The sequence below is a fragment of the Falco peregrinus genome, chromosome 1 (genome assembly GCF_023634155.1).
Source record: "Falco peregrinus isolate bFalPer1 chromosome 1, bFalPer1.pri, whole genome shotgun sequence".
Taxonomy (NCBI): Eukaryota; Metazoa; Chordata; class Aves; order Falconiformes; family Falconidae; genus Falco; species Falco peregrinus.
In genome coordinates this window covers 26,260,830-26,288,373 of record NC_073721.1, presented here as the reverse complement: position 1 = coordinate 26,288,373, position 27,544 = coordinate 26,260,830, and the positions used below count along the sequence as shown (strand labels likewise).

General features: G+C 36.2%; 1 protein-coding gene across 3 annotated transcripts in view; it reads left to right on the top strand.

Moving 5' to 3' along the window:
* Nucleotides 1-27,544, top strand: part of PLCE1 (phospholipase C epsilon 1) — a 163,685-nt gene that overhangs the window by 89,101 nt on the left and 47,040 nt on the right. For all 3 annotated transcript variants that reach the window (XM_055807694.1, XM_055807699.1, XM_055807687.1), the window contains exon 4: nucleotides 12,670-12,986. In XM_055807694.1, the coding sequence (XP_055663669.1) occupies nucleotides 12,670-12,986 (317 nt within the window). The remainder of the gene's footprint in view (nucleotides 1-12,669; nucleotides 12,987-27,544) is intronic.

Below are 27,544 nucleotides of genomic sequence, written 5' to 3'. Positions count from 1 at the left end.
TTGACAGTTTTCTGGTAATTGGCATAATTAGATGTTTGCATTAAAAGGTACCTTTTAAAATCACCTTTTAAAATTTGGAAATTGTATTCTAAAATGACGCATAGCTTCTTTCATTTAATTTTGTAAAATCATTTGCAGTCCTTTTCTTTACTCAGTAAATTTAGCTATGGTAATTGGTCTTTGCCAAATAGGTGTTGTACTACACTGGAAAGTAGCATTCAAACTGCACTTCAGGAAAAAAATGCGAGACTAGGGTTAACTAAGAGGATTGCTGCTATTCTAGGCAGAGAGATTGATTTTACTGTTCCCTGGTTAGAGGGGGAAGTAGTCTACAGAAGAGCTGAATTACTTCCCTTCTGAAACAATGCTATGGCAAAAATTTTGTTTTATTTCTCTGTAGTTCCAGGCTTTTCTTTTCTCAGGCTGGGTTCCTGGGTTATAGTTTAACCCTACATGAGAAATACTAATTTGACATTTTTTTGTACATTTACAGTAATTTCACTAGATACTACATATTCACCAATGAGCCTCTCCAGACGGAGTCTGGGGGAAGAAAAAAAGAACACACACTAATCCACCCCAAAATAAACAGTTAACACATATTAGGAAAGTGCCTGTGCTTTTCCTGCACTTAGCCGTTTGTGTGTTGTGTAGTGTAGTTTTATACATGAGGTACGCTCCCGGTGTCCTTGGCTACCTGCACTGGCAGACACTCTTACTGGTTCCCACAGCTTGCAGCTAGTGTGCACACCTGCAACTGCTTGTTTCTTTGGTATTGACAAATGTGTGTGGAAGAAACATGTTATGCTACTGTGATATTTTTTAATTTTTCTTTTAAAGTGTTTGTTAAATAACAAGCTTTTTGACCTGAGAGCACTCCTAAAACTTATCCTGTGATATATTTCTTAGAGAAAGAGTAAAACCTATTTCTAGTTCATCTTCACTTTATATCCTTTCTTATTGTTTTCATTTTGCCTCATCACAACCAGTAAATGTTGAAGGTATTTATCAGTTGTTAAAATAATTTTTAAATTAAAGTACCTTTTATACGGCCTCAAAGTATAATCTTTAAAACATACATTCCTAGCTTAATGACACTGTGCCTATATAGTCCAGCATTGCTTTTGTGGTAGCTCATAAATGTGACTGTATTAGTACTAGCTTTGAAGATAGTCCACATTTCACTCCAACTACAACAAAAAAATGTAAATTACATACAGAATAAAAATTTAACTTCAAGAAAAAAACACAAATAATATATAGAGTAGTTAAAAATAGTTTAGTTGGAAGGCACCTACAATGATCATCTAGTGGAACTGCAATAGCTAGCCTTAATTTCTTTTAACCCAAATTTAAGAGATTGTACCTCTGTCTATCTAGGGATATGTGTAAGGATTACAGCAAGGACATGGGCTCTGATTTTACCTCTGTGTTTTTGTGCATTCTAAGTAGGACACAGACAGAATAGTGTTTGGAATACAGAAATCCAATCTAGGGTAGCACAGCTCTGCATGTGTGGGGGTAGACGTAACTGACCACCACGACGGCATGCTGTAGGACACGTGAGAAGAACCATGCATCTGCTGCACAGCATTCCCTTTGGATATTGTGGCCGCAGCCAGGTTACTGGTTGTGTCACTGTCAGTTAATCATGTACTCATTTTCATATCTTAAACGTCCCCCTCTTCTTTTGACCAGTTCCAGTAAATACTCTAAGTCTTAAAATACTTACATGCCGTTTCTTTAATAATGAAGTGCAAGTGCTGAATGGTTGTGATTTGAGAGTATATCTTTGCCCTTCATGCTGTTGTGAAACCCATCAATTCATCTCCAGTTCATCATTCGTCTCCGTATTTGGCATTTTTTAAACGTGTGTCCTTGGCTCATTCATTTAATCTTGTATGAGAGTCTTTTCATATTTTCCTCTACATAGTGAATTTTGAACTCAGAGGTAGAATTACTGCACTGTAATACATTTCTTTATAGCAGTATAGAAATCACTATTCTTGTTGACCCTTTGTTAAGTATCTTTCTAAATTCTGGTACACTATAACAGTACTTGAAAAGGCCATATTGTTCTTGGTAGATTCTTCCTGCTGTAAACTGCTGACAGGAATAATAAAAAAATATTATCGCAATAGTTTTGTGATCTTCCAATACAGTTTTTTGACTGATGCCATAGTACATCATGCTACCCTTTCTGTTACGTCTTAGGGCATGTCTTTTTATATGTTAAATTTATATTTTTGTTTAAATACTTTTTTTTCCTTGATTTTATTTTTGTTTGAAATCTAAATGTGTGGAATATCAAATGAAATTGTAGCTGATACGGTAATTATCCCATTCAAAAAATGTTCTCATAATCAGGGAATGTTCAGAGTTTGCAGTAGAGTGAGTAACAGAACCCTCACCAAAGCTACGCAGCAAAGGTGTAGGTTGAAGGGCTTTTGCTACAGTTACACAGATAAGAAGTTTGAATTTGTATTATTATACATATAAAAAAAGGGAACAAGGTTCCTTAGCAGATCACACAAAGATATTTTGAACACAAGTCCATGATCAACAGCAGTATTTGCTGTTAGTGGCTCAATTCTCTGTCCTTTTTCTGTGAAATAATTATATAGCGGACAGATCTAAAACGAGCTAGTGTTACGATGTGGCACTTAGGGACATGGTTTAGTGGTAGACTTGGCAGTACTAAGTTAACATTGGACTCAATGATCTTAAAGGTCTTTTCGAATCTAAATGATTCTGTGATCGGATTCTATTCAGGTAACTACAGAAAGCAGGCTGGAATGATGAAACCTCCGAATTAATCAAACATTTTTGAAGTGTACTATGTTCCTTTAAAATTCTTTCACTGCTAAGCTTCAGGGCTTAAATCAGGAACATTTAATCAAGTGTTGTTGTTTTTGCTGGATGTGACTTGGATTAATTTTGTTCCAATAATCAGTAAGAATAATAACCAAAAGACCTTATGCAGCGGATTTGCCTCCTTTTGGTTTATGTGGAAAATCTGGTAGCATCTTTCATGCACTGGATTCAAAAGACAGGAATCATTAATCACAAAGACTGTACTTACCAGATTTTACTTAATTCTCGTGTTATTCCTTGACATAATTATACTTAAAATTAATTTGCCTGATAGGCATCAAGTCTTCATCATATATCACTAACATCAATGGCAGTTTTAGTATCTGCTTCATCTGGTATGATGCTGAAGCCATAGTGAACATTCTTACTGGTTTTACCTTAAAGGCCTCTACTTAATGATTGTTTTCCAAAGCGAAACAATTTTCATTGAAATAGTTCTTTGAATTTAGGCATTAATATTCTCTGTAGTATTTGGATAACTGGACGAGGTGAGAACAGACATTCCTCTTTCCCCAGTATCCTTGAAGGGTCTCCTGCCCCATGTAATCTGACCTTCAGGGTGAGACCAAAGTAAGGAAGGTGATGTTTGTTACAAAATGTGTTTCTGAGGATTTTAAAGCCAAAAATGCAGTTTGTGTTTGTGGCAATTGTTACAAGTTGTGCAGCCAAGAAGCAAACTACAGCAGATCAGTAACTACTTGCAGGGATTGCCGATTCCACATCAGACCAGTGCCCTCAAGCTAAAAAGTAACACCTGAGGGCTGAGGCTCTGAAACATTGAAAATGTCTGTTGTTGCAGTTTTGCAGTTAAGTGAAAAATCAAGATCATGAGTCTCTGCTTTAATGGTACCTAACTTTGTATACGTTATTTTTAACATCCTTGTTTTCCATAGGTATATATGTATCCTCAAATTGCATTTTTGTTCACCTTTTCTCTATTCTCACTGATCTATAACAGAGTTGTTTTATTCTTGAAACTGAAAAATTACTTAATTTGTACTTCATGTAAGTGGGAAAAAATCAAAGTAAGTTTAACTTTGTTCCATCTTGATCAAAACACTCAAATATTGGAACGTGATCTGAGATTCTTGTGCTCTGTTTAACCACTGGGTATTTCTCCATTGCTGAGTTAACTTAGTTGTATATGTTTTAATGAAATTTTGTTCTGTCAGTGTGCAGAAACTCCTGCTTTGATTTTGGACGTGCTTTGTATCAGTTTTTGTGGGTGAGGTTAAAACTTGGGGTCTGCTTTAACTCAGGCAGTAACTGGTTCATTTTGCAGTGAGAACTGTACATTCTTTTTCTAGAACACTCCTTTCTTCCAAAGTCAACTCATAAATCTTCCCTTTTGAACATTTCTTTCTTATGGGCTGGATTTTATCTCATAATTTATATATACATTTATTTAGCATTTGAACTTAGCATTCCATGTGCTAAGCTGTATTTATATTCAGTATTTTAAAAGGTCTTGAATGCAGATGCTGCATCAAGAGTCCTGCTGGTGTGTTGCTTGAGTCAACATTCTGATAGACTGTACTGTGACAGCGGTTAGGAGAAAGATTTGTGAAATGTATGTGTAAGTGGAATATTTCTGAAAACATCTCCAGGAGATTGGCAGAGGAAGGGATTCATTAGATGGGATTAGATTAGCAGAAAGTAATGAAAAAGCTGAAAACAGTTCAACAGCAAGCGTGGCGGTGTCATATTAACCTCTTTACAGCCTTTCCACATATCTGTTACACTGTGATATCAAGGTGTAGACTTACAAGTCAGCCTTTGCTTCCCTGAATTCCTTCACCCAGCCTTCATGATGATAGTTGCCTCTGAAGCAATGAAATCTTGAGTCTGCTCTTGCACAGCACGGGCTGCAACTTGCCACAGCAAGACAGATGGCATGTTGGTATCAAATAGCTTTTGAAATCTAATTTTTGTCCAGCTGATGGGACGCTCACTGTCTTACCTACCAAATTTATAATTAAACCTTGTTCTGGCAGGTGTTCTGAAATCAAGATATAGTTTCATGAACTATAGCAATAGGTGAAGGTCCCCTAAACTAGCAGGGCTCAGGTGGCCTATTGCCAAACATGTAAACTGGAAGCAATAAGGCTGCTTTCTGACTAAATATGTAGATGGTGTATCTCTTCTGACTTTCGGCAATACACGCTGCTGATTCATCTCCCCTTAATGTCTATGAACGTGTCTGTGTTCAGCCAAATCTTGCATAGCACTGAGTGCTCTTTGTAGCTGAGATATCCATTTGCTACTGTGGTAGCGTAGGGGTAATTTGTTAGGCGCTACCTTCAACGCCTATTATTTCAGGTGCAGAAGAAATGTTTGCTGTCTGGGATTAACCCACAGTATCACAGTGACTCTTACAAGATAATCTGGAGGCACTGCTCGTCATCCCGCGTCTGCATGAGGATGCAGTCTCAGCTCTTTGCTAGTTCCATGAAATCAGTGTTAAATGGGATAAATTATGTTCTGAGGTCTGCTACTGTTTTGGTAGAGTCGAAATTACTGTTTCTGCTATTTTTCCGATGAGTATACAGCCAGAAGCAAACCCAACAGATCCATTTATTATGGACAAGTCTGTGATGGTTTCTATCAGCTGTTGCCAGTACCAGCCAAATTGCACACAGAGCAGGAAATGGTTGGTTAAATGTGTTGACAGTATATGGTAATTCAGGGACAAGCAGCCAAGTTCTTCTTTTGTATGCTGCAAAATATTTCCGTGAATGACTCAGACTGGTGGAGTAATAAAAGCCCGGGGATGGTCTGCCGGTAATCTGAGCAGAAGTGTGGATGTAATTATGCAGGGCAGCGTGTAGCTGTGCACTAGGGATGATAGAGGCAGGCATGGCAGTCTCAGGTGTGGTGAAATCATGGTGATGCTTTAAATTCCTTCCATATATTATGTCAGTGCTCATATATCTGGTTTACAAACAGGTTCTTCTGAATCCAACCAGAGTTTAAATAGGTTTTCAAGTTCATACTTATGGGTAGGAAGTTCTGAAAAATGTAAGGATTGGTATGTAATGTAAGTACTTCAAGTTGATCTTCTTTAATTCAGCTTTAAAATCGGAGTGAAAGTTTCTCTGTGCATAATTTTACCCTGTGAGAGTGTTTGTCCACAGCTTGGGGGAGAGGGAGAATCTTTCCCATGCCTATACATCTCAGCTGTCCTGATAAGTGTGTAATTTGTTTAGTCAACTTAAATTTGTTTCACGTCAGAAATTATATAGGCCTGTTGAATCTCTAACTATACAGTACTTTCTGTTTTTTGCTGGGATTTGATTTGACTGATGCTATAATTGCAAAAGATAGGAAGAGGATACAGTTTGGAGTCTGGTTTTCAAATCGGAACCCTTTGCAATTTCCTAAAGTAAGAAGTAACTTTAAGAGCAAGTAGTTTTGTTGCAAGTACTCTGTATCTTTCTGTTTGCTGAATTCCATTATGCTGGTCAGTTCATGAGCCAGGATTTTGTGGCATATAATTGTAATTTCATTCAATTATACCTCAATATGATTGCTGCCTTTTTTTAAAAAAAAACCAAAACAAACCACTAACCTCTCCAGTGCTTTCATAACTCTATTCAACAATAAAATCTCAGCCTCCATAGAAATATGTGTGTTACAGTTTCAGTGATCTATTTCCAGCAAAATTCTGCTCTACAGGTTATTTCTACCTTTTTTCCTTTTTCACCTGGCCCTTTGCAATGACTTGCAAGATCACCTTCTCCAATGTCTTGCTATTACCATGATCAAATTAAACTCAAAACAGGTATTCTCAAACTAGCTGTGAAGTTTGCTGTTCCTATTCCAAACCTCAAAAAGATTTTGTGCCCCTGGAGTGTGTCTGTAATATCACTTGGTCTAAAAAATTATTTTCCATACACACCCTGGCTAAATCTTGTCTTCAAGATATCATCTGGGAAACCTCTTTTGCTCGGGGTATTATCTTCTCCTTACTGATACTCAGGTCATACTGAACACCAGTTTTATTTAGTGCAAGTACCTTGTAGCTCCAGAGCTCCTCTGCTAATAATTTATGATGCCTGCTGATAGGCAGTTTTGAGAAGCAGCTCTCCTATTGCTAGATTTATGGATGTGGAGAGGGAGCATGTGCATCTTCCAGTTCTTTGATTACTTGACTCTCAAGTAAATTTGAAGAAGAAATGGGATGTATTAATTTCAGTGGTTTTTACAGTAAAATTAAACTTGAACTTGATCCTGTTCTGTGGCAAGCTTCCCACTGAGTTTAGTATCAGGCCCTTTGATACTGGAGTTGTTTGCAGTCAAAATTGGTAATAGTGGATTCATGTTCATTAAAAGAGAACGAGAGATATGTTTTTAATTATACAGAAGAGGAACAGGAAATTAACAAAAGATTGTTGGTTTGGTTATTAAGTTACTGAGATATGTCACATCCAAGGGACATACGCTATCCTAGTTATGCTGGTCTGTGTCTGAAGCTGGTGTTCAATTAAACTATGATATATTACATATGTGTCTTCTGTTTAGGGGAGTTTTTAAATGTATTTTTCCTCTTTTTTTAACCAGAACACTTCTGTATTACATATATTGACAGTTGTTTACCTGTGGCTCTCTTTTTTTTTTTTCCCATGATCTACTTTTATTTTCTTAGAGTAAACATAATCCATATGTTCTCTTAAAGCATACAGTCTCTATGATGTCTGTAGTGTGGCTTGTTAAAAAGGTTTCTATTATAATCCATTTGTTTTATTATCTTTTAATACCAGGTGAGAAAAATACTCCTCTAAGATATTTGTGTAATCTTGGTCACAGTAGTATAACTTCATGGAAGCAAAGTCTGTTACCTTAAAAGCAACCGAGTAATAAGATGTTATAATAGGCTGAAAAATTAATTTTATTCTTACAGCTGTTCAAACCTGTTTTCTGCTTTAGAACACAGTTTGTCATAATCACAGGGTCTTCCACCAGTAGTCTTCTAGAGAGTGAGTGCTTTTTTAGTGATTGTAATTTTCACTTCACTGCTTTCAAGTTGCTGGTTTTTGGATGTAGAGAGAATGCTTCTTTCCCGCAAAGTAAGTGCAGAAAGAAAAGCAACCTAGAAATAAAACTAAGAAGCAAATCTGATTATCTCATTTGTCAATTTATCAAACTTTGTTGAAAGTCAGTTTTCTTCTTTTTGGCAGGTTTACTTTTCTGAGATTGTGTTTGTTTAAAAAATACAGTGGCTTTTCCTTGGGTGTACTGCCATACATGTAGCACATTCCTACAAGTATCAAATGTAAGAGTAGTTGTGTTTGAGTTGGGATGAAAGTAGTTCTGTACCACTGTCCTTACTTGGTCACAATTCACATGGAAAATGATGTGATTTTATCAAAGTACAAATTGCATGGTTGGCAAGTAATTTTGCACAGGATTAGCATATTTGACATTGGTGCGATTACAGTCAGGGCTGTATTTATTTTCTTTCTGTCTTTGTATGAATTCCACTTACTTTGCTGAAACCCAATATTGAATTTCTGCTTAGAGAAAATGGGTGGCAGCAGCCCAACATTTATATATATCATATTGTGTATTAATTATCTGTGTGCATGATGAAATAAAATTTAATAAATAAGCACCTTTAAATTTTACTTCTACAGCAAATATGGTAAACGTACAGATAATTTTGCTTTTATTGTTACGATGTATCACATGTCACAACTAAGAACATACAAATGTGGAAAAAGTCTATGAATGATTTCAGATAATTAACACTAGCCTTCTAGCAGTATCTTTTCATAGTTTTATTTAGAAAAGTCTTATTTGCTTTTTTCTTTAAAGTGAACTCCCTGTTTTTCATATTGTACTGAATCGACCTCTGGCTTATATAGCAAATATGAACAATATGGTTCAATAGAGGAAAACACCAGGAAAACAGTTTTTCAAGACTGTCTTGAAACTTTTTGGTATACACACACAAAAATGTACAGATAGTTTTACATACTTGCATACTTGAAATTTTTCAATATAGCTTTGTACAGCCTATACATATACAAGATGTACCAAAATTCCAAGTTTATAGTAATAAAGGTTGAGTTAAGTTGAAGTTAATCTGTTGATAGAAGAATATACTAAACCTTACAGAAAAAAAAATAGTAGTTCTTGAGACAGTGTTTTTTAGAGTTTATGATGAGCCTAGGCTGAATAGTATCCTGAAGAAAGCATTCTGTGTTTTTCTCCCGTTCTTAAACAGATTATGCTTTTGTTAGAGGAGATAAGACCTTTCTGTTGCCATGTGTATCAGCAATGATTAAGTCAACCCATGAGTCCTTTTATAAAGCTAGGCAGAGGTTATCTTGTTTTGATTAATAAAAGCAGTGCTTGCTATTTAAAAGGTTATGTGCTTCAGTTGTTTATCAGAAGGATAAGCAAAGCTATCAATTCCAGTTTTAGACACTTGCAAATGAATAGTCAGGGTCCTCGTTTTCTTCTACTAACTTTAGCATTAACTGGATGTGGTAGAGCACAAAGAATAATATGGTTCACTGCAGCAGCACCCAGCTTTAGTGAGGACTGTATCCTGCCTTAACCATAACAGAATTCACTGTGATTTTGGCCTGAAAGCAGTTCCCTTCTGCAAGTTAATCTAAGGACCTGGTCTTTCTTTGAAGCACAGAAAGATAAGTTCTATTTCCTGAAGAACATAAAATGACAATACAAAGCTAGAGGACTTTGAGGATGAGAGTGGTTAGGGAGTTTTATAGCAGAAACAGAGAGGTGTAGATCAGTTACTGGTGTGAAAAATGATAAAAGTCTTAGATATGAAAAAGAGACAAAATATAGTCCAAGAAAAAGACTAGCTTGGTACAGGCAAATAAAAAGAAAGTAAAAGGAGTAGATTTTTGTGCAGAGTGTAAATCATGGAGGATGGTGAAGCTGAGAATGAGGATCCTGGATTTTCTGTGATAAAACACAGAAGAGAAAAAAACTGGAATGAGGAAAGATAACAAATAAGAATCTGGAGAGGTGAAATATGTCAACAACCAAGCCTTGCAAAGATATGAATTATGGATAAAAGAAATATTTATAGGTGTAGAAATAGTCAACAGAAATAAGTTATATTTCCATTTCTTCAGTATTTATATCCACACTTTAGCTATGAGCTGTGACTTTCATAATTCTGTTTGGTCTGTGCACCTCTCCTTTGATATCAGCTGCACTCTTGCTGCAGCAGCTTTTTCCATGTGCTCTTACATTAAAGAGGCAGTGCTTGTTTAGTTCCTAGTCTGAAATTCAGTTTTTTGAATCGGGGAGAGTTTGATTTATTTTCTGTCATCTTCAAAATCCAGCAACACCAGTGGCTGATCTTGTTTAGCCTGTGACTTGAATCATCTTGGCTTAGCTTCCACAAAAAAGATTTTCTTTTTGAAAGCTTTTTTCTGTTAGAATGAAGCTGGCTTGTGAAGCCTGCATTATGGGTGACGATGGTTTCATTAACAGTACTTTCATTAAAGGCTTTCAAAATCCCTGCATTAGCTTTCTGCTGGACTTGATCAATGGGCAGTCAGTCTAGTGAAATAACATTGAAATGAGATATTCCTAGTAGTTTCTGGCAGTCCGGACATACACTGTGGAGGCACTTTCTTACCTCTGGTCACTGGAGTAGTTTGAGCCTTGTTCTTAGATGTGGGAGGCTGTAATCAATGGAGCCTGAATTTTACTTAAGCAGTGTGGTATGCAAAAGATCATGATCAGTGCTCTAGCCTGTTGTAAATTCACTGTCAATCTTTGCCAGTTTTTGAGGTCTTTGAGCAAAGCTGGAGTTCTGAGACAATGTGGAATATAGATCTGTTGGAAGTATGAATGTGGGTGAATTACTGAGAATGCACCCCTAAATCTCATCAGCAAGCAGTGCATTGGGGAACAGCCCATCTTCACTTGTGTGTGATCTCTCTTCCATCAGTCGCTACTGGACTGGGCATGCTCCTTGTAGAGTTACTCCTTCCTTTCCTACTGTATTGATACATACAAGGTTTTTATAACTGTAGTTACCAAATGCTGTACATGGAAAGCACTGTGCCGATTTACAGTCCATGCAATAGTACATGAACATTATATTTTGCATTGTTTTTACTTTGCTGTAAGCTTATGTTCTGTTGCGAAGTCAAGGACAGTGCAATTGAGCTTTAAGAGCTTTTTCTTGTGAAGCCTTTCAGAGTTGTTCCACACAGACTGAAGCAGAAAACAACCGGGGTCTCATGTAGAATCAAAGCAAGCGAGACTGAAAGGAAACGCAGAAGCTCATTGCACTTCACCTGCAGCCCAAAACAGGATCAACATGTCAACATTTGTTTGTAACTGTCTTTTTTCCTGTGATCTTTCTTGCAGGAGTTTCAGTGACAGAGATTTCTTGATAACTGCAGATACTGTACAGCAATACTTCACTAGCCTTAGTTATACCATTCCTCACTATGTAACCAGAATATTGGTTGCTGAAGATTAAGTCCATTACTTTTTTTTCCTCACTAGTAACAATTAGAAACTATTACTTTTTGGCTCTTTCAGAAGCCTTTTATGTGTTTAAAAATTTCTCAACGGGTTCTGTTAGCCCAAAGGCTTTATTTTAGGACTGCAGTAACTTATCTTTTGACTTTTAGTAGAAAAGGCAATTTTATGTCCTTTTAATTTCCCATTGATTGATACTAGAGTTTGCATGAAATGAATGTAGCAAGGGAAACCTAATGTAGCATATTTTGTTTATTGTAAGAGAATGAATTGTAATCTGTCATTATGACCTTGGGTTTTTTTAGAGAACAGAAAGAATGTTTGCTCCCTCTATGAAATGAGAGTTTATTGGTACTTAAAAAGTTGAAGTAAAAGGTAGATCTGGAATGTACCTCCATTATGTATGCAAAAAAATGTCTGAAGATATTTTGTGAACAATGTAAAAAAAAAAAATATTCCTCTTCCTGGGAAAGAAGAGTACAGAATCCACTACTATGACTGTTTATACATTTAAGTAATCCTTGAAAAAGTATTGTTCAGAGAACCCATTTTAAACTTATCTAGTCAGAAGACTCATACTGTTTTGGAATCATTGTGTTGATGTTTCAGGCTTTCCACATGGTCTTACAAAGCTTGGCTTCTTCCTTCTTAGGAAAAGTTTTATTTTTCAAGAAGTATCACTGCTAGGATATTATAAAACTACCATGAATGTTTTGTAATAATGGATAGAACATTCCTGAATATATGCATTTTCCCAGAAGAATGAAAAATGTTTTGTAACTTCAAACATTTAGTTTCATGATGCAGTGAACTCAAATAAATTGCATCTTATAGCATAAGGAATATGAAGAAATAGGCTGACTCACATGGGTTTTATGTGATCATGATACATCACTTCTTGTGGCAGTACAGTCCTGATGCCGCGGTCAAGGCCTCAAACCCCTTTGTACCATGTACTCTAATATTGAGGCAAAACAGAGCCACGTGCTGCCCAGATGATCTTATATTTGGAATTTTGACAAGACTGCAGGTAACGGAAGCAGGTGTTTGGAGAAGTCAGGAAGCAGCTGTGTTTTGGCAAGTAGTTTAACAACCTCAGAAGCCCCAGTTACCTGCTATCTAGCTTATACTAGATACAGAGATATGCAGAAAGACCTGGACTAAAAGAACGTGTTGGGTTGTTTAAATATAGTGTACTGCTGAGTAAATGAATGAACGCTTGAACAGAAGAAAAGGAACAAGTTGTCTTGCTTTTGCACAGCCCGGTCCAAAAGTTAAAGGTGAAACCTAATAATTTTTTGATTTGTTTTGTTTTAGAACGTCAAGCGTGTACATCTATGGCTGGCTCCAGCGTCCTTCCCTCCAATGTGGCTGGTATCAGCAGAGAGCTGATCGAACTGCAGCACCTCATCCAGTTCCCGGAGGAGGTTGCCAGCATTCTGACTGAGCAGGAGCAGGAGCTCTACCGGAAAGTCTTACCCATTGACTACCTCTGCTTTTTAACCAGGGATTTGGGTAATACTGAATGTCAAAGCAAGCTGCCATCCATTAAAGCTTCCATATCTGCTACTATTCTTTCTTCTCCCAATGGCGAACGTAATGCTGTAGACGACCTTGTGACAAGGTTTAATGAGGTAAGACAAAACATTTACATTACTTTTCATAAGGGTTGTCACCTGATTTGTGTGTTAGTTATTTCCTGTATCGCTCAGAGCTTAATTTAGCTGTAATGACAGATTTTGAAAGCGTAAGTTAAGATGACCAGGGGATTTAGCTAAATAACTTCCACTGAACTGAATAGGAGTTATGTGACCAATTTGTTCAGTGAGTTTGCAAAACTGCAGCTTCAGTTTTTCTTGCATGTTATAAAGTAAACAGGAGGAAAAAAATTACAAACTTGTATTTCTTTGTATTTGTACTGACAGTATGGGGTATACTTCCAGTCAGCTTAGTATTTTATTCAGGAGCTGGAGTTTTATTTATTTGTTTCGGGCTTTTGTAGACTAAGCATGATCTTAGGAGTCAGCACAGAAGTATTATAAGCTGGAAGTGTCTGTATTCTGTATAACTACACTATTTAGTTATTTAATCTGCACTATTTATTTATTTAATTACTGTGTGTGTCTTCAGTGTTGTTATACAAAGAAGTGTCATTTGTCATGACATGTTCCCGTAAGCCAAATCGTGTGTTCTTTACTAAGATCTTTATTTTTAGTAAGGTGATCTTCTGATGAATTTGATAGAAAATTGATCAAAGATTGAGAAAACTAAAGAAAATTCAATCCACCCCAAAAACCCAACCCCAAAGTAAACACACACACACACACTGCCCAAATAAAACCTCAGGTTTTAGCTGCAGAAAAATGGAATAATTTCTGTCTTCCTTTTTTGTGTGAACCACATGCAATGTTAGTGGTTTCTACATTCTTAGAAGTGGAATAAAATGAAGATAGTCTTGGCTTAGGCTCTTCTGGTATGTTATCCACTGTGTTCTCATGCTTTAGTAAGAGATGAAAATTGTGCAGGTAACAAAAAGACAGCATAAAATTAAGTAGATAAGGTAGAATGTGTATTAACCTCCAGTGAAATTCCTGCTTGCTGGGCAAGTAAGAATCAGTGTCTGAGTATTTAGCGCGTTTCAAAGTGTTCCTGTTTCTTGCACGTTACTGAGATTTAGGAACTCAAATAGTGTAAACATGTTGGCTTCTCTCACCTGATTATATTATGGGAACATAAATAAAAGTTGCAACTACAATATTCAGTCTTTAGACAGAGCCTAAAGATTGTTTAAATTAGCTGTAGTTAATGTATTTAGGAAAACTTAGCTGCTGACCCACCGAAGGTTCTCCTCCCTGTGGTGTTTCTCATACGGTCATCACTATAGTGAGGGCAGTGGGAAAAAGGTGAAGTGGTCAAGCTCTAGGATGGCCTGGTGATGTGCGAGGCCAGAGCAGTTTGTTAGGACATTCTGCAGTTAGCTGTGCAAATTAGATTGACTGTCCTGTGTTCTGACACCAAGCAGTCACAGGACTGAAGAGCAAGCAGGTGGTGAAAATGAAAGCCATGTCAGAAATGCCTGAGACTATTCTACATCAGTAAGAATTTTAGCATTAGAGTTGCCTTCTGGTGAAATAGTCAACATTATCTTTTAATGTTAAAGGTCTGTGACTTTGTAATTTTTGTAGTTTGGCATTACTTGTTTGGTAGTACCACAGGATAATTTTTCATATAATTTGAATTAATTCCTGAATATCTGGTGCATAGATTATATAATATTTAGTGCAATGGATAATTTTAAGTGTAATCTGGCATACCTTTTTTTAAACATAATGTTATATGTTTAAATGGAATTATTGTGTGTATTTACTCCTTGTTATAAATCACTATCTGCTTTATCTTGCCATGGAGTGTATCAGTTGCCATAGCCAATCACAAGCGTGAACTTTCAAAATGTCTTTGTTTATAAATGGCAAAAAAATTCTTGTGCAAAGAGTCATGCTTTTGTTGGCAAAAGTCAGTGAGCACAGGCTGATTTTTTTTGGCATTGCCTATAGAAATACTGAAGTGTATTTATAATGTGGGAGCCAGAATGACTTTTAGGATGACAATCTTCTGATACATAATGGGAAAAAAAATAATTTCATGCCATTATGCTGTTACATGAACAATTATAGTATATAGAGGATTTTTCATAAAGCAATATGATTTTTAGTAATTTTTCTGACTACGTATTAATAAGGAACACTTTATAACACGTGTTTAAAATGACACCAATAACTGCTGTTTTCTGACACGAAGGAACTTCTTTATTTAATAGGAAAAATACTGACATTTTCATGGAAGCTTAGATTGCATGGCATTGCTGGAGTATTATAAAATAAATTAACAAAAATAATGAAGATGAAAATATTTTCAAATTATTAAAACAATCTAAAAAGTGAGTTTAAGTGAAAGGTAGGGGGTAAAATTTGTCTTATTGAGATGAATTTTACTGGTATTTACTACTTATATTCCAGTAACTCCCAGAATCCCCATTCATGACTCAGGTTGCAAACTCCCATTGACTGCAGAGTGCAAGATCAAGCTGTAGATACTGGGAAACAGGTTCCCTTATACTTTAAATGTGTTGGCTGATGCAAAACTGTTGTTTTCTAGATGTGAATGATTTAAATACTGTTACTGGTGAGAAACATAGAGTATGAATATCTTCCAATTGTTTGTTTAAACTGTTCTATTTATTATTGGTTAGTGTTGCTTAATATGAATTACAGTATTTAGACCTCAATGGGAGCTAAAAGGTACAGGAAAAACTCACACAGGAGGAAGCACTTATGGTGAGTGGTCAGCCTGTAATATTGCGTGCACTGTCTAACACTGGATGAAGCCTGTAATGTGCATTTTCTTTTGCTGTATTAGCTGGGTAAGGTGTTTTGACTTTTAAGTACTGGAAGTGTTTCAGTGACCACATAGTGCTGATGATCCATCAGGAACACTTCCTAAATTTTTTTGTTTGTAGAAAGGCAGGATGACAGTAGCTGGAGCTTTTGCTAACATCAGTGTTTCATTGTATCTGTACCTGGTTTTAACATGTTGGGAGTCTTGCAATATTTCTGAAAATTATTTGGTCTCTTAGTATGACAATGGAAATATATTTTTGTCAGTTTCTCTTGTTCTGAGATCAGTGTTGTAAGCCTGATGAGAGGAGCTGATAAGTGTAAAAAGGAGTAAAAAACCCTCAGAAACCAAGTTAAGAAGCATATAGTGAGAAATCTGCATCACAAATAACAAGCAGGGAGAAAAAAGTGGTTGTGCCTCAGGCCAGAAGGACTTTGCATTGAAGTGAGTGTGCTGGCTGGTTCTTTGGCAAAGGTTGAATGGGGGTTTGGCCAGCTAGTCATTAACCAGTATCTTGGTGTTACCAAGTGGCAATGCAAAAAATAAGTAATGATAGGTGATATAAATCTAATTTCTGGCCCTTGCTTGTTTGTTTTTCCACTCCCCACCCCACCCCCACCCCACCCCCAGCAGGAGCTCTATTCCTGCTTTAAGGCAAGGTAACCAACTGAAATGTTTAGGAGAGTTCCTTTGTTACTGTCTCTGTGGCAGGTTTTCTACAGCCTCCTCACACCTTGTCTGAAGAGCCACGCATTTTGTTTTTAACCTGCAACAATCTGAACGTAGTTGTCATAATGTCAGTGTCTGCTCAGGGTGTTGGTGGACTGAGTCCTCTATAGAATGGAAGAGGCACAGTTCATTTACCTCTGGGAGCTGCGCTGATTGCTCACCTTGCCCTGTATTGCGTGGCTTTAGAGAGTGCTTTCGCCCTAAAGTCAGAGGTACAGCGAGGAACCGTACTGTAGCTGGAGATACCTTTCTTTGTCACAGGCATTGGTTGAAACTGATAACTGAGTGGCTTTTGTTTCTGAAATACAAAGATCTTCAAAAATAAACAATGAAGATTGGAGAAATAGATTACCTTTATTAATATTCACAAAAGATGGAAATTATAGCACTCTAGATCATCTTCATGTATACATTTTTTCTTTTGACTGTCAACAATATGAGAAAAAACTTGTAGTAGTGTAAATACTGTAGAGACATGAAAGTTGGATAGCGGGGATTAAAGCCACTGTCAAACACTCCACAAACAGTAGCACGAATATGCAACTGGCAAATCCTGTGCTGCCGAGGCTGGGGAACTGCCTTTGTTTAAGAGAGCATGGTTATGGCTTAGCCCATACTTGAGAGCATACTACTCTAGATATTTACCAGAGGGGACCTCGGCATTATGTATTTCCCTGTGTTTATTCTTGTAATGGGTTTCCAAGTATCAGTTTATTACCTAGTGTGTTAATCAAGGTGGCTGCCATGATAAAGGGCTTGAACACCCAATGACTTGTTTCAAAAATATATTGTGAAAAAGGTCAGTCATGAATGATTTGCTCGAATCCCACAGAATACGGTGGAATACGTTCTCGGGTTGTATTTCATTTGTGTATTAAAGTTTTGCGTCATTCCAGCTCTCAAGTCTGAACAGAAATTCACAGGGAAATAAAATTTTCACAGGAAAATAAGAATCTTACAACCTGGTAATGTTGCAGTTTGCAGGATTTACTGTCTGATGGAGTTTTCAGACAGGTGGAAGTTCATATGACAGCCCAGTCACTAAAGATTTGTAGTGTTTACATATATAGACATGTTTTTTTCAGTTTTTGCTTCCCTAGAGGTACTACAGAAAGATGATAGTCATGGTGGAGATCGCCACTGAAGTTGAAATGATTTCTATAATGCTGTTATAGAAAGCCTGGTCACTAGTGTTCAAGAAATAGTTCATAAAACTAAAAATAAATTAAAAAATATTCAAAGAATTAGAGATTTTTTTTCAACATGTCGAGTAGATGCAGTAGACTTGAAAAAGGAAAAGTTAAAAATCTTGGATAACCACAGAAGGATGAGAGATGCTGATGAAAGGTATTACCAAATTGCTGTTATTATTTACTGCACCGCAGAAAGAATATAGATTGCTATGTAATAACTACTATGTATTTAAGGAGGAGAACAGAACTGAGAGAAATGATACACGCTCCCACTGGATTTGAAATACACATATTTCATAATTAATGAAAATAAATAGGTTTGTTTAAGAAGAAATGCATTCTGGTGCCCTGCAGTTAGAAAGGTGCTAATTCTGATGTAAAGAACATATCCAATCTATCCCCTTGTTGGAGTAATGTAATAGGGTGGCATCGAACACTGAAAACCAAACCAGGAATTTTGTTGAATTTGAGAAAAAGGAGAGGGAAATTATATTGTATGCACCTACATCCACAGCTGTTCTAGGCAGTGCATGCACAGTCTTAGATATTTAAATGTGGCTGGAATTGGAACTTTATTTATCAGAAATGTTCTTTTACAATACTGCAGTTAAAACACAGCTTTTTTCAGTTGTTCCTTAATCCTGAGGTTTACATCATATTTAACAAATATACAAAATCCAAGGAGAAGTTAAATTACTGAAAGGAAAAAGTTTTAACTGCTGTTTTTAAAACCCAGGTTTCTTCCTAAACTTTAATTGACCCAGCGGTCATCCTGATATTTAGGATGGCACTTTGTAATCTCAGCTGTCATAAAGTTTCTGTGTTTTGACCTTTTGTCTCTGTACTGTATAGAAAATGTGACAAAAAATCTTTGTAATATTTCAGAAGACGTTTAAAGGAGAAAGTGAAAACATGGAAAATAATTTCATTTTTTACTTGATGTATTGTAGGAAAATTGGGCACTAAAATGAATGGATCTTCATTTTGGAAGATAAATAATGGAATGGTTTTTCCCTCATTTTCTTCTTGGAACAGCCTGAGGTTTCAAATGATCTTGGAGAAAGGGAATGACATTTCTGTCCCTTTAACATATTTGACCTGAAGTTTTGTTTGTGTTATACATCTTGATCTTACAAGTTGTTTTGTTTCCATGCTGTTAGTGTCAATAGTTCTGTTACTTTGTAAATGTTTTGATGAAAACATTGTTTCAGATACTCTGAATGCTTTTGGTTCGAATTTTCAACAGCAGGTGACTAAATAAGATTTTTATGAAATAAGTTTGGTACAGTATTCTAAGTTTGTTCCGATTCTGGTTTTATTGCCAGCAGACAGTAAGGAAAGCCTTCTTTAAAATGATGGACTTTTTCTGTATTTTTAGAAAGTGTATAGATCCAAACTTGGAAGTGTTGCAATGTAAGAATTAACATCTCTAAATTTTCTCAGGTAGAGAAGAATCTTTCAGTATGTTTTAAGGATGCATAGTATCCCTGTATAAATAAGGATAAATACAGTACTAAGCCAGATGTATTTGGAGAAAAACCTGTGTGTCTGTTACATGTGCCAGTTTATAGAATGTGACTTTGATTCAGTAATAAATTCAGATTTACAGGAGTGGGAAGAAGCAAATCCACCTGTAGATATTTCTCATCTTCTTAAATGTTTTAGGCTTTTAGCCTGTGCCACATGTACATGGATAATTAGAAAGTATTTTGCTATTCAGTTTTATTTATGATTAAGATTTTGGGCTATGTGCATTCAGTATCACCAACTATAAATAAAGCCCATAGTCTTTTAAAGTTTGATTAAAACTGTAGTTATATGATAGTGGAGACTTGGGCACAACATGTACTCATGAGTGAGACACAGTTGATATTTCATTTGCTTCTAATAATATCAAATTGATCATAGAGTCTTGTCAGAGCAAGGCAGTGTATCAAGCTGAAGACAGATATTCTTTCCTGTTACTCAGTGTAATTAGAAGCTGATTCTGAATTAGCTCACAAGAGTGAATTATAGTAACATCCAGCTTTGCAAAACTGTTGGCTTTTGGATTCTCTAAGACTGTGCACATAATAATGGTAGTGATAGTAGTAAACTATTTTTCTGGTCTAAGAAAGCACTGACTGCCAGAAGTTTAGTTTTCATAGATGTATAAAAACTGTGGGAGAAATACTAAGGAGATTCTGCAGAGTTAGTAGAGCCCTGGTAGCTGGGAAGAGATTAGGAAAATGGTACCTAAGTGTGTTTTAGGACCCTGAGAACTGTAACAACATACTTTTTTCCATCTCTCCTTTTTGCCTACTGTGCCTTTGTCCATTCAGTTCTTTTCTTGACTCCTGTATGCTATTATGAGTTTCCCGTACTACTTTAATGCGAGTGCGATATGATCCTTGCTCAGTATGATACCTTTATGGTATGCCACAGTCTTCCTGAGCACCTTTTCCTTTTTCTATATCTTTACCCTCCCAGACTCTTGCACACTTACGGTTTTTACTCCCAGCCACACTTCTGCCTCTTGTCAGCAAAGCAACTGCAGAAACACACGTTCAATGTACACATAGTAAACATTTATGTTTATATAAACATTTGCAGTAATTTCAAGCATTGCTTTCTATAAACATGAAAAGAGTCTCTTGTAACTTGATTTTTCTGGCCACGGCTTCAAGTAAAAGAAAAACAATAAAAACTTAAAACAAAATGAAGCATTTAATTTTCCATGCTCAGTATGCATACAAAGCAACTGTAATGTCTTAGATTTAAAGTTGTATCAAATTGAAATATCATTCAAACAGCTGTCTGAAGGTAGTCCCAGTATGGAACTGAAAATGCAGAATAAGAGGTTCAATACATAAGGTGATTTTTTTTTTTTAAGGTTGAATTGCCCAAAAATAAGCTAAGAAGGTAAAAATATTTGAACTGTTCAGGTATAGCACTGCTGCTGGGGTGTTTTCATCATTCACTAAGTCATTCTTGTAGTCAATAAAGTTAATTAAAAATGTGGCTATTTAGGACACTAATTAATGACATTTTTATTTTTAATGGTTTAAATTTGTAAGCTTTCTTCATTTTCATTCGAAACACAAATTTAAACCCCCACTAGCAAAACAGGGACGTATCATTTTAGTGAAATAATGGAATGTAAATAAATATTGCACTCTGTCTCTTAGTTCAGCATTTTTTTGCAATGCTTAAATGGGTTTGCATAATCCTTTAAAAAAGATTGTGTTTGTACAAATATCAAACTGTTTCCAGTCCTTGTTTGGAATAGTGTTTAATCAGATTTAAAATGGTAAATGTTCTTTGTGAGGTTATATAATTTTACTCAAGCATGTAAAGTGAACCATCTGTTCATAAGCTAGGCAATTTGAAATTCTCAGATTTTAAAAATGCATCTGTAAAATTGTTGCATATTATACCAAGCCCCCAAAAATTTTAATAATGAAACTTCAGTGAAGCCCATGTAAAATAAACCTCTTCTGTGTTACATACTGTGATTCTTACATTCATCAGTATGCACTTGATGGGTTTGTGCACAGTTAGCAATACAAAGGAAGCCAGTTGTTAGTGCTAATGCTGCACACTGCTCGTGTTCTAAAAAGCCTCATAAATATGAATCTGCTCCTTATGGTTTTGTAAGAATAATATCGCTCAACAACACTTTTACTTTGTAGAAAGACTTTGTCAGGTTGTGAAAGGTGCGTTTAATATTTTTTTTAGAGAGGGAGAAGTCAGAGTACACTGATACCCAAAGAATTCTGCTTTTAAACAAGATAATGTATGTTTTTCCCTCTTGCCATAAATACTGCATGATATCCAGTGAGGGTTTGTTGTTTTATTTTGGGGGTTTTTGCATAGATTTTTCATGTTCTTCAGATTTTACTTAAATTTCTTGATTTTTATCAAAGTCATTAAAACCAGAATGGCTTTGTTAAATGGGTTACAGATTGTCAGGTATCCTTTTGGATACCTGAAAAATCAGCTTCCTGTCTTCCATTCAGAGATTTTTCATACACATACTTTATTATATCAGTATTAGAATTGCTTGCTTGCTTCCTGTAGCGTAGGCAGTAGTTAAATCAGCTACAATTTATTATAGAAAGATATCCATGGCTAATTTTTATGTTAGGTGTTAGAGAAGGTATGTATTGTAATCTTACTTTGTGGTAAGCCAAAAGGTTTTATTTTACTTACTAGCAATCGCAAGCGTTAAACTTCAGGTAGACAGCTGTGTTTGCTCATTTCACCTCTGAAAGCTGCATTTCTCAAGGATTATGAAGTTCCTAAAAAATGTGATATAAAAAAAGAAGACATGTTCTTCCATGTAGCATCACCCAGTGAAGTATGTAGCTTGGGAATTGCTGTAAAAGCCTGATAAAGTTAAGAGCTGGGGAAATTAGTGTAAAACAGTACGAATGACAAAACACTGGGCTTCACAGCTGGAGATTCTTAACAGATGTTTTCTTCCTCAATACCACCTCTGCATTTATATTCTGGTAAAAGATGAATAATAAATTAATTCCCATTAAAAAATTAATCACGGAATACATTCTCTAGCAGCTAAATATAGTAAATAATTTTATATATGTATGAATTATTATAATCTGGAGTATTAGAAGACTAAAAGAAGAAAAAGTAAAGTAAATTGTTAATTCAGCATGCATTAAGCACTGTTCCATCCTGTGTACTGCATGGAACAGGATTCGCATAGACTAAATGGTAAACAGTCCTGTAGTTCACGCTTGTAAGGACTTTAAGGTCATGTGCCAGACCTTGAGGATCAAGTTCCATCATGGGTGTCTCTTTTATGTCCTTCATATTTTATTAGTAAAAGCAGCTGAGCATCAGTAACAAGCTATATCCTGCCCCTGATAAATTGGCAGATGTTTGCCTGCATATATACATGACTAAATCAGTGGTAGTTTAGAGATAAGGTAATCAAAACCGGGCTTATGTTATTTTTTTAATGTTTTTATTTTTTATATGTTTTTTAATGCTTTATATAGGTTTTCTGTGTTTAAAAGTTTAGGCTGGGTTTAATTTTTGTTAATAAAATGCTAAATAATTAAATAAATAAAATGTTAAATAAATATATTCCTGCTATTAATTCTGACAGTTGAATTTTAGGAACTTACATTTTCTTTATAAATATATAAAAATATTATATATATATATAAAAAAATATGAAAGTATATTATTCATTATACAAATGAAAAGGGAAATCTGAAAATCAGAACAGAAGTCTGGAGCCTTCTAGGAATGTGATGTTCTGAAAAAGGAATGTTTGTGTGTCCTAAATGAAGGTCTATCATTACTCCAAGTTAGGTGAGTTGAAACACTGAATGAGACTCAGTAACTGACTCAAAAATATTCACAGTATGTTTGAAGATTAACGCTGTTATGCCTTTCCCAAATGCATTAGCAATACCTAACTTGAACTCATTTGGCAACTTTGACCAAAGTAAGATAAGCCTAAAACCCTTTAAAAAAGTTTGAATAGATTTTAGTGCAGTTAAAATAGAGGTGATATAAAAAGATAATTGCGAAAGAACCTAAAACTCTACAAATCTTACTGTACTACTATGCTTGAGATCATTGCTCAGCTACAGTTTGCATTGCCTGCAAATGTGATGCAGATCCTTTGTGCTCAGACTTGGATTTGAAGGAAGCTCCTATACTTCTGAAAATTTTAAATAAGGGTACTTTACAATGTATCTAAAATTAATTCAGCACAGTGTTGTCAGTGCTTCTCTGTATTGTGGCACCAGAAAATATTTACATCTTAACTAAGTATCTGTACGATTTGATTTTGCTTTTTTACTTAATATTAGTGATTATTTACATACATTAACATATTTACTTAATATTAGTATACAGTAACCCCAAAGGACACTAATTTTTATCCATCTGAATGAAAAGACGGATGTTATTGTCAACTTGTTTAAGTGGATTGTGTTTTAATTTATGACTTTCCTTGTGTCTTGCCATCATGTGGGTTACAGTAATGAAGCCAGGATACATTTTCTCATACTTTTCAGACTCATCAGCAGTGCAACGGAAATCTAATTATAGGTTTGCTGTGATGATTTCTGTTCTGAAGGGAGTTTGAAATGAGTTACGTAAACAGAACTGTGTAAGTTGAGTGTGGAAAAAAAAAAGTAGACTAAGGAAAAAATTACTAACGTGTTGATATGTAGATTGTGATGTGATGTTTAAGTGCTATCTAACACAAAAGCTTGGCCCAAAAAACGTTACTTCTCATTCTGAGGAAAACTTGCAGTGTATTTTGATCTCCTTGGCACAGCCCCTGCTGCATACCCTTTTGGCTGGGGTGTGCTGCCTGTGGTCCCAGAGCTAGCTGGTTCAGGCACTGCCTGAGCTGTAAAGCCCTGGTGCTGCTGGCAGCCTGATAATGGGGCAGCTGGCTCCCTGGTGGCACTTCACCCTCAGGTTAGGTGTGGTGCAGCTGGGGAGGTAGCTCTGCAAGCCAACCAAGGATGAACTCCTGGAAGGGGAAGCGCTGTTCTGCATCTAACTGGCTGAAGTGTCCAGAAGTTAGAGCCTGCCAGGATGGAACTCCGCTTTGCTCTCTTCCCTCTGCTAGAAAACCCCTTCTGGAGGTAGAGATCACACCTGGTTTTAGTGACAGAGAAACTGCCACTCCAAAATAGTGTCTGCACTACATGCTTGCCAAAGTGGAAGAAACTGGGTTTTGAATTCAACTTCCAGGTGAATTCCATTGCCACTGAGAAATAAGTAGATATACAGAGTTGTTCTCGCTTTGTGTGTGTGTGAGGTGCATCTAGCTCAGGTGTACACAGACAGCATCTGAGAAATCCCATTTCTGAACTTCCATTTGAATTAAGATTTTGAAGTTTGTTATGTCTTGAATACCATCTGTGCAGAGGAAGCTTATGCATCCCTGGCATCAAAAATGTAGTATGTGCATTATCAGGTATTTTGGGGATCCAGTGGCAGCTATACAGTCATTGGAGAATGTCGGTGGCTCCTGCAGAGGCATACCTTTGAGGATATACTCTGGACTGCTCACATTTTTATCAATTAAACACAAAATTCAAGAGTATGCTTACTGAGTATTGCTTAATGTGAGTGTATGCTTTAATTAATACACTGAAGTTTCCTCTAAGCTGTCATATGTGATTTTTCCTCAAGGTCACAGTCCTTTCAACTTACCTGCATTTCAGTGTTGTTTCTACATAATTAATTTTAGTTGGGGCCTTTATGAGTAATGAGCTCAAATTAATGCCATACCCAAGCTGTTCCAGTATGCATTTACTAAAGAGCTTTGGAATATTGCTCTTCATGATCCTTCAGTTGAATCTGCAGTTGAATCTTCAGGGAGTTCAGAGCTGGGAAGTGAGCTCAGTCAGCTGAGGTTCAGCTTTGATTTTCTGCTCCTTTAAAGCCTATTGATTCAACCAGATCTCCCACCTTCAAAACTTCTATTAATAAAAATCCTCCATGGCATTTTAAGTGGATAACTGACACTTCTGGTTGTTAATTCTGTGTTTGTTTCCTAGTTGGGCCCCAGGACCACATTTAATTTTGGGGAAATGCCCCCTCAGCTCTGTTATCTGATTGAATTCTCTTCCCTTTCCAGCAGCTGTCTTCACTAAAAAAAGCTATGAGTAGAAAAGCTGTTGCAGATGTTAGACACAGCATTCAGCAAAAAACCTCACTAAACAAAAGGAGATGAACTTTGTTCACAGCTCCTTTCCTCTGCTCTCTCTTGCTGACAGTACTGTTGCATTTTAATCATCACTGTTCTAGTCTCAGACTGATGAAACCTTCAAAGAAATCAGTTTTAGGATTCCAGGCTACTGTGCATTTTGAGAAGTCCATAATCTCCCTTTCTGGGTGCTGTATGATGCATTCAGATTAATCAACCAAGAGTCCCTGAATAATTCATAGAAAAACTTTATGGAGACCTGATGGTATTCAGAACCACCAGAAAGGCCAATTTATACGCCTGGCTACTGCTAGATATGACATAAAAGAACCATAACTCGAAACAGTCTATAGCATATGTAGAGGAATAATTCTGTTTCATTCTTAATTTCATCAATGCGTAAAATAATATGAGTGAAATGTTCCAGTATCTGCATCTGACTGAAGTATCCCAGCCTGCTCCTCACACTTTTCCTGATCTCCAGGAAAAATTAAAATACCAAAGTTTCTAAAGCAGGCATGTTCATTATTTTTCAGGAGTGGGTAGTATCTTTAGATGATCAGGTCTATCCCCTGAGTCTGGCCAATCCATTTTACCTGCCTTTGCCCATTCTGTTTTAAAATTTAGAGATTCAGACACTTTATTTTTCCTTCTTATTTAGTGAAAGATCTTTAAAATGTTTTGTATTCATCCTGTAACTCCTGTTCTTGTCATGCAAGAGGAGTGAGTGTAAGATTATGGCAGACTATTGTCTTTTGCACCCTTATTTTGCTCTTACATATACATACGCCATCTCGAGGCTGCAAAGACTTGTTCATGCTGACCTTCATCATTTTTTGTTTGCTTTTACAGAGTGTTTGTAAGGGTTCATCATAACTGTTTACAGCAGTCCTAAACTCTCTACTAAATAATATTTCAACAAGTGCCTGTCCTAGTTTCACGGTTGCTTTTTAGTGGGGAGTCTGAATTCATTTGCCTTTTTAGACATTCTTGATCAGTTTTGATACTGTTTTCTCCTAACATTACATCTTTACTATCTTAGATTAAAACAGATCTGTTTAAAATTAGATTATTCTTTAAAATGTTTGAACACATATTAATCAAACTGTCCTTGCCACACTTGGTATTTCATACCAGATAAATATTAATTTTTTTTTTGTGAGATTACATGTTTAGTGTTTGCATTCCCTAACAGAGCCATTTCTGGAAAATGGGAATCGTATCCAAATACAATACATAATTTTATTCCAGCATACACAAACAAATCTATGCCAACCTTGAATCACAGGTTTAACTGTTCTGTTTCACAATTTCTGATATTTTAAATGCATTTATTTTATTACCTTTTGTTCTGGCTTTGCCCTCGTTTGGCCCCCATGTCATGCAGTACTCTGGTGGTTTTTTTGTATTTTTCCATACCTTCATGCTCTCAGCTATGCACTTCTTTGTTGATTCAGTTTTTACATTTTAGGAATAACCAGTTGAACACTTCAAATAAAATTTTAGCTAAATTCAGATTCTCATTCAGAGCTAGTGCAGTGGTTAGCTATGTCTTGTATAGGTATCCAATATGAATAGTTTTTATTTGTTTATTTTTATGTTGTGGCCTCTGCAGCATTAAGGCTGTATTTGGGAAAGCTTCTTCAGCACGTTTACATGCACAACGTTGGACTCTGGTACTTGTTCTACCTTTGTTGAAAACTCTGTACCTGCTATCAGCTCCTAATCTTTTCTATTGTTACAAGTGAGTTATAAAACATACAGTAATTACTGAAACAGGAGTTGATCTGTTTTCTTTCAATTATCACTAAACTTGAAGCAGGTTTCTTCCAGCTCTTGCCTTCCATACCCACATTTTTCAATGATGGCTAGAGCAGGTGGAACACTGTTTCCTAATGGGTCCTTTGTCCCTTGATCTTCACATCTCATTAGAGCATCCCCATGGTACACACTCCCGAGTACGTCCTCACCGCATTACAGGCAGAATAATTTTGTAGCCTAATTTCTTCAGGAATTCAGTCTTAATGTGGGGTTTTTTGGTACACACATATACATTGCATGTGTTGGAGCTATGGCTTGTCTTCTGATCTCCATGTTTCTCAATAATTGTTCTTGATTGATTTGGGCGTCAGAAAGATTAAATATTAACTTAGATTTTTCATATTGTTTGATTGTTCTCCCTCAGGAC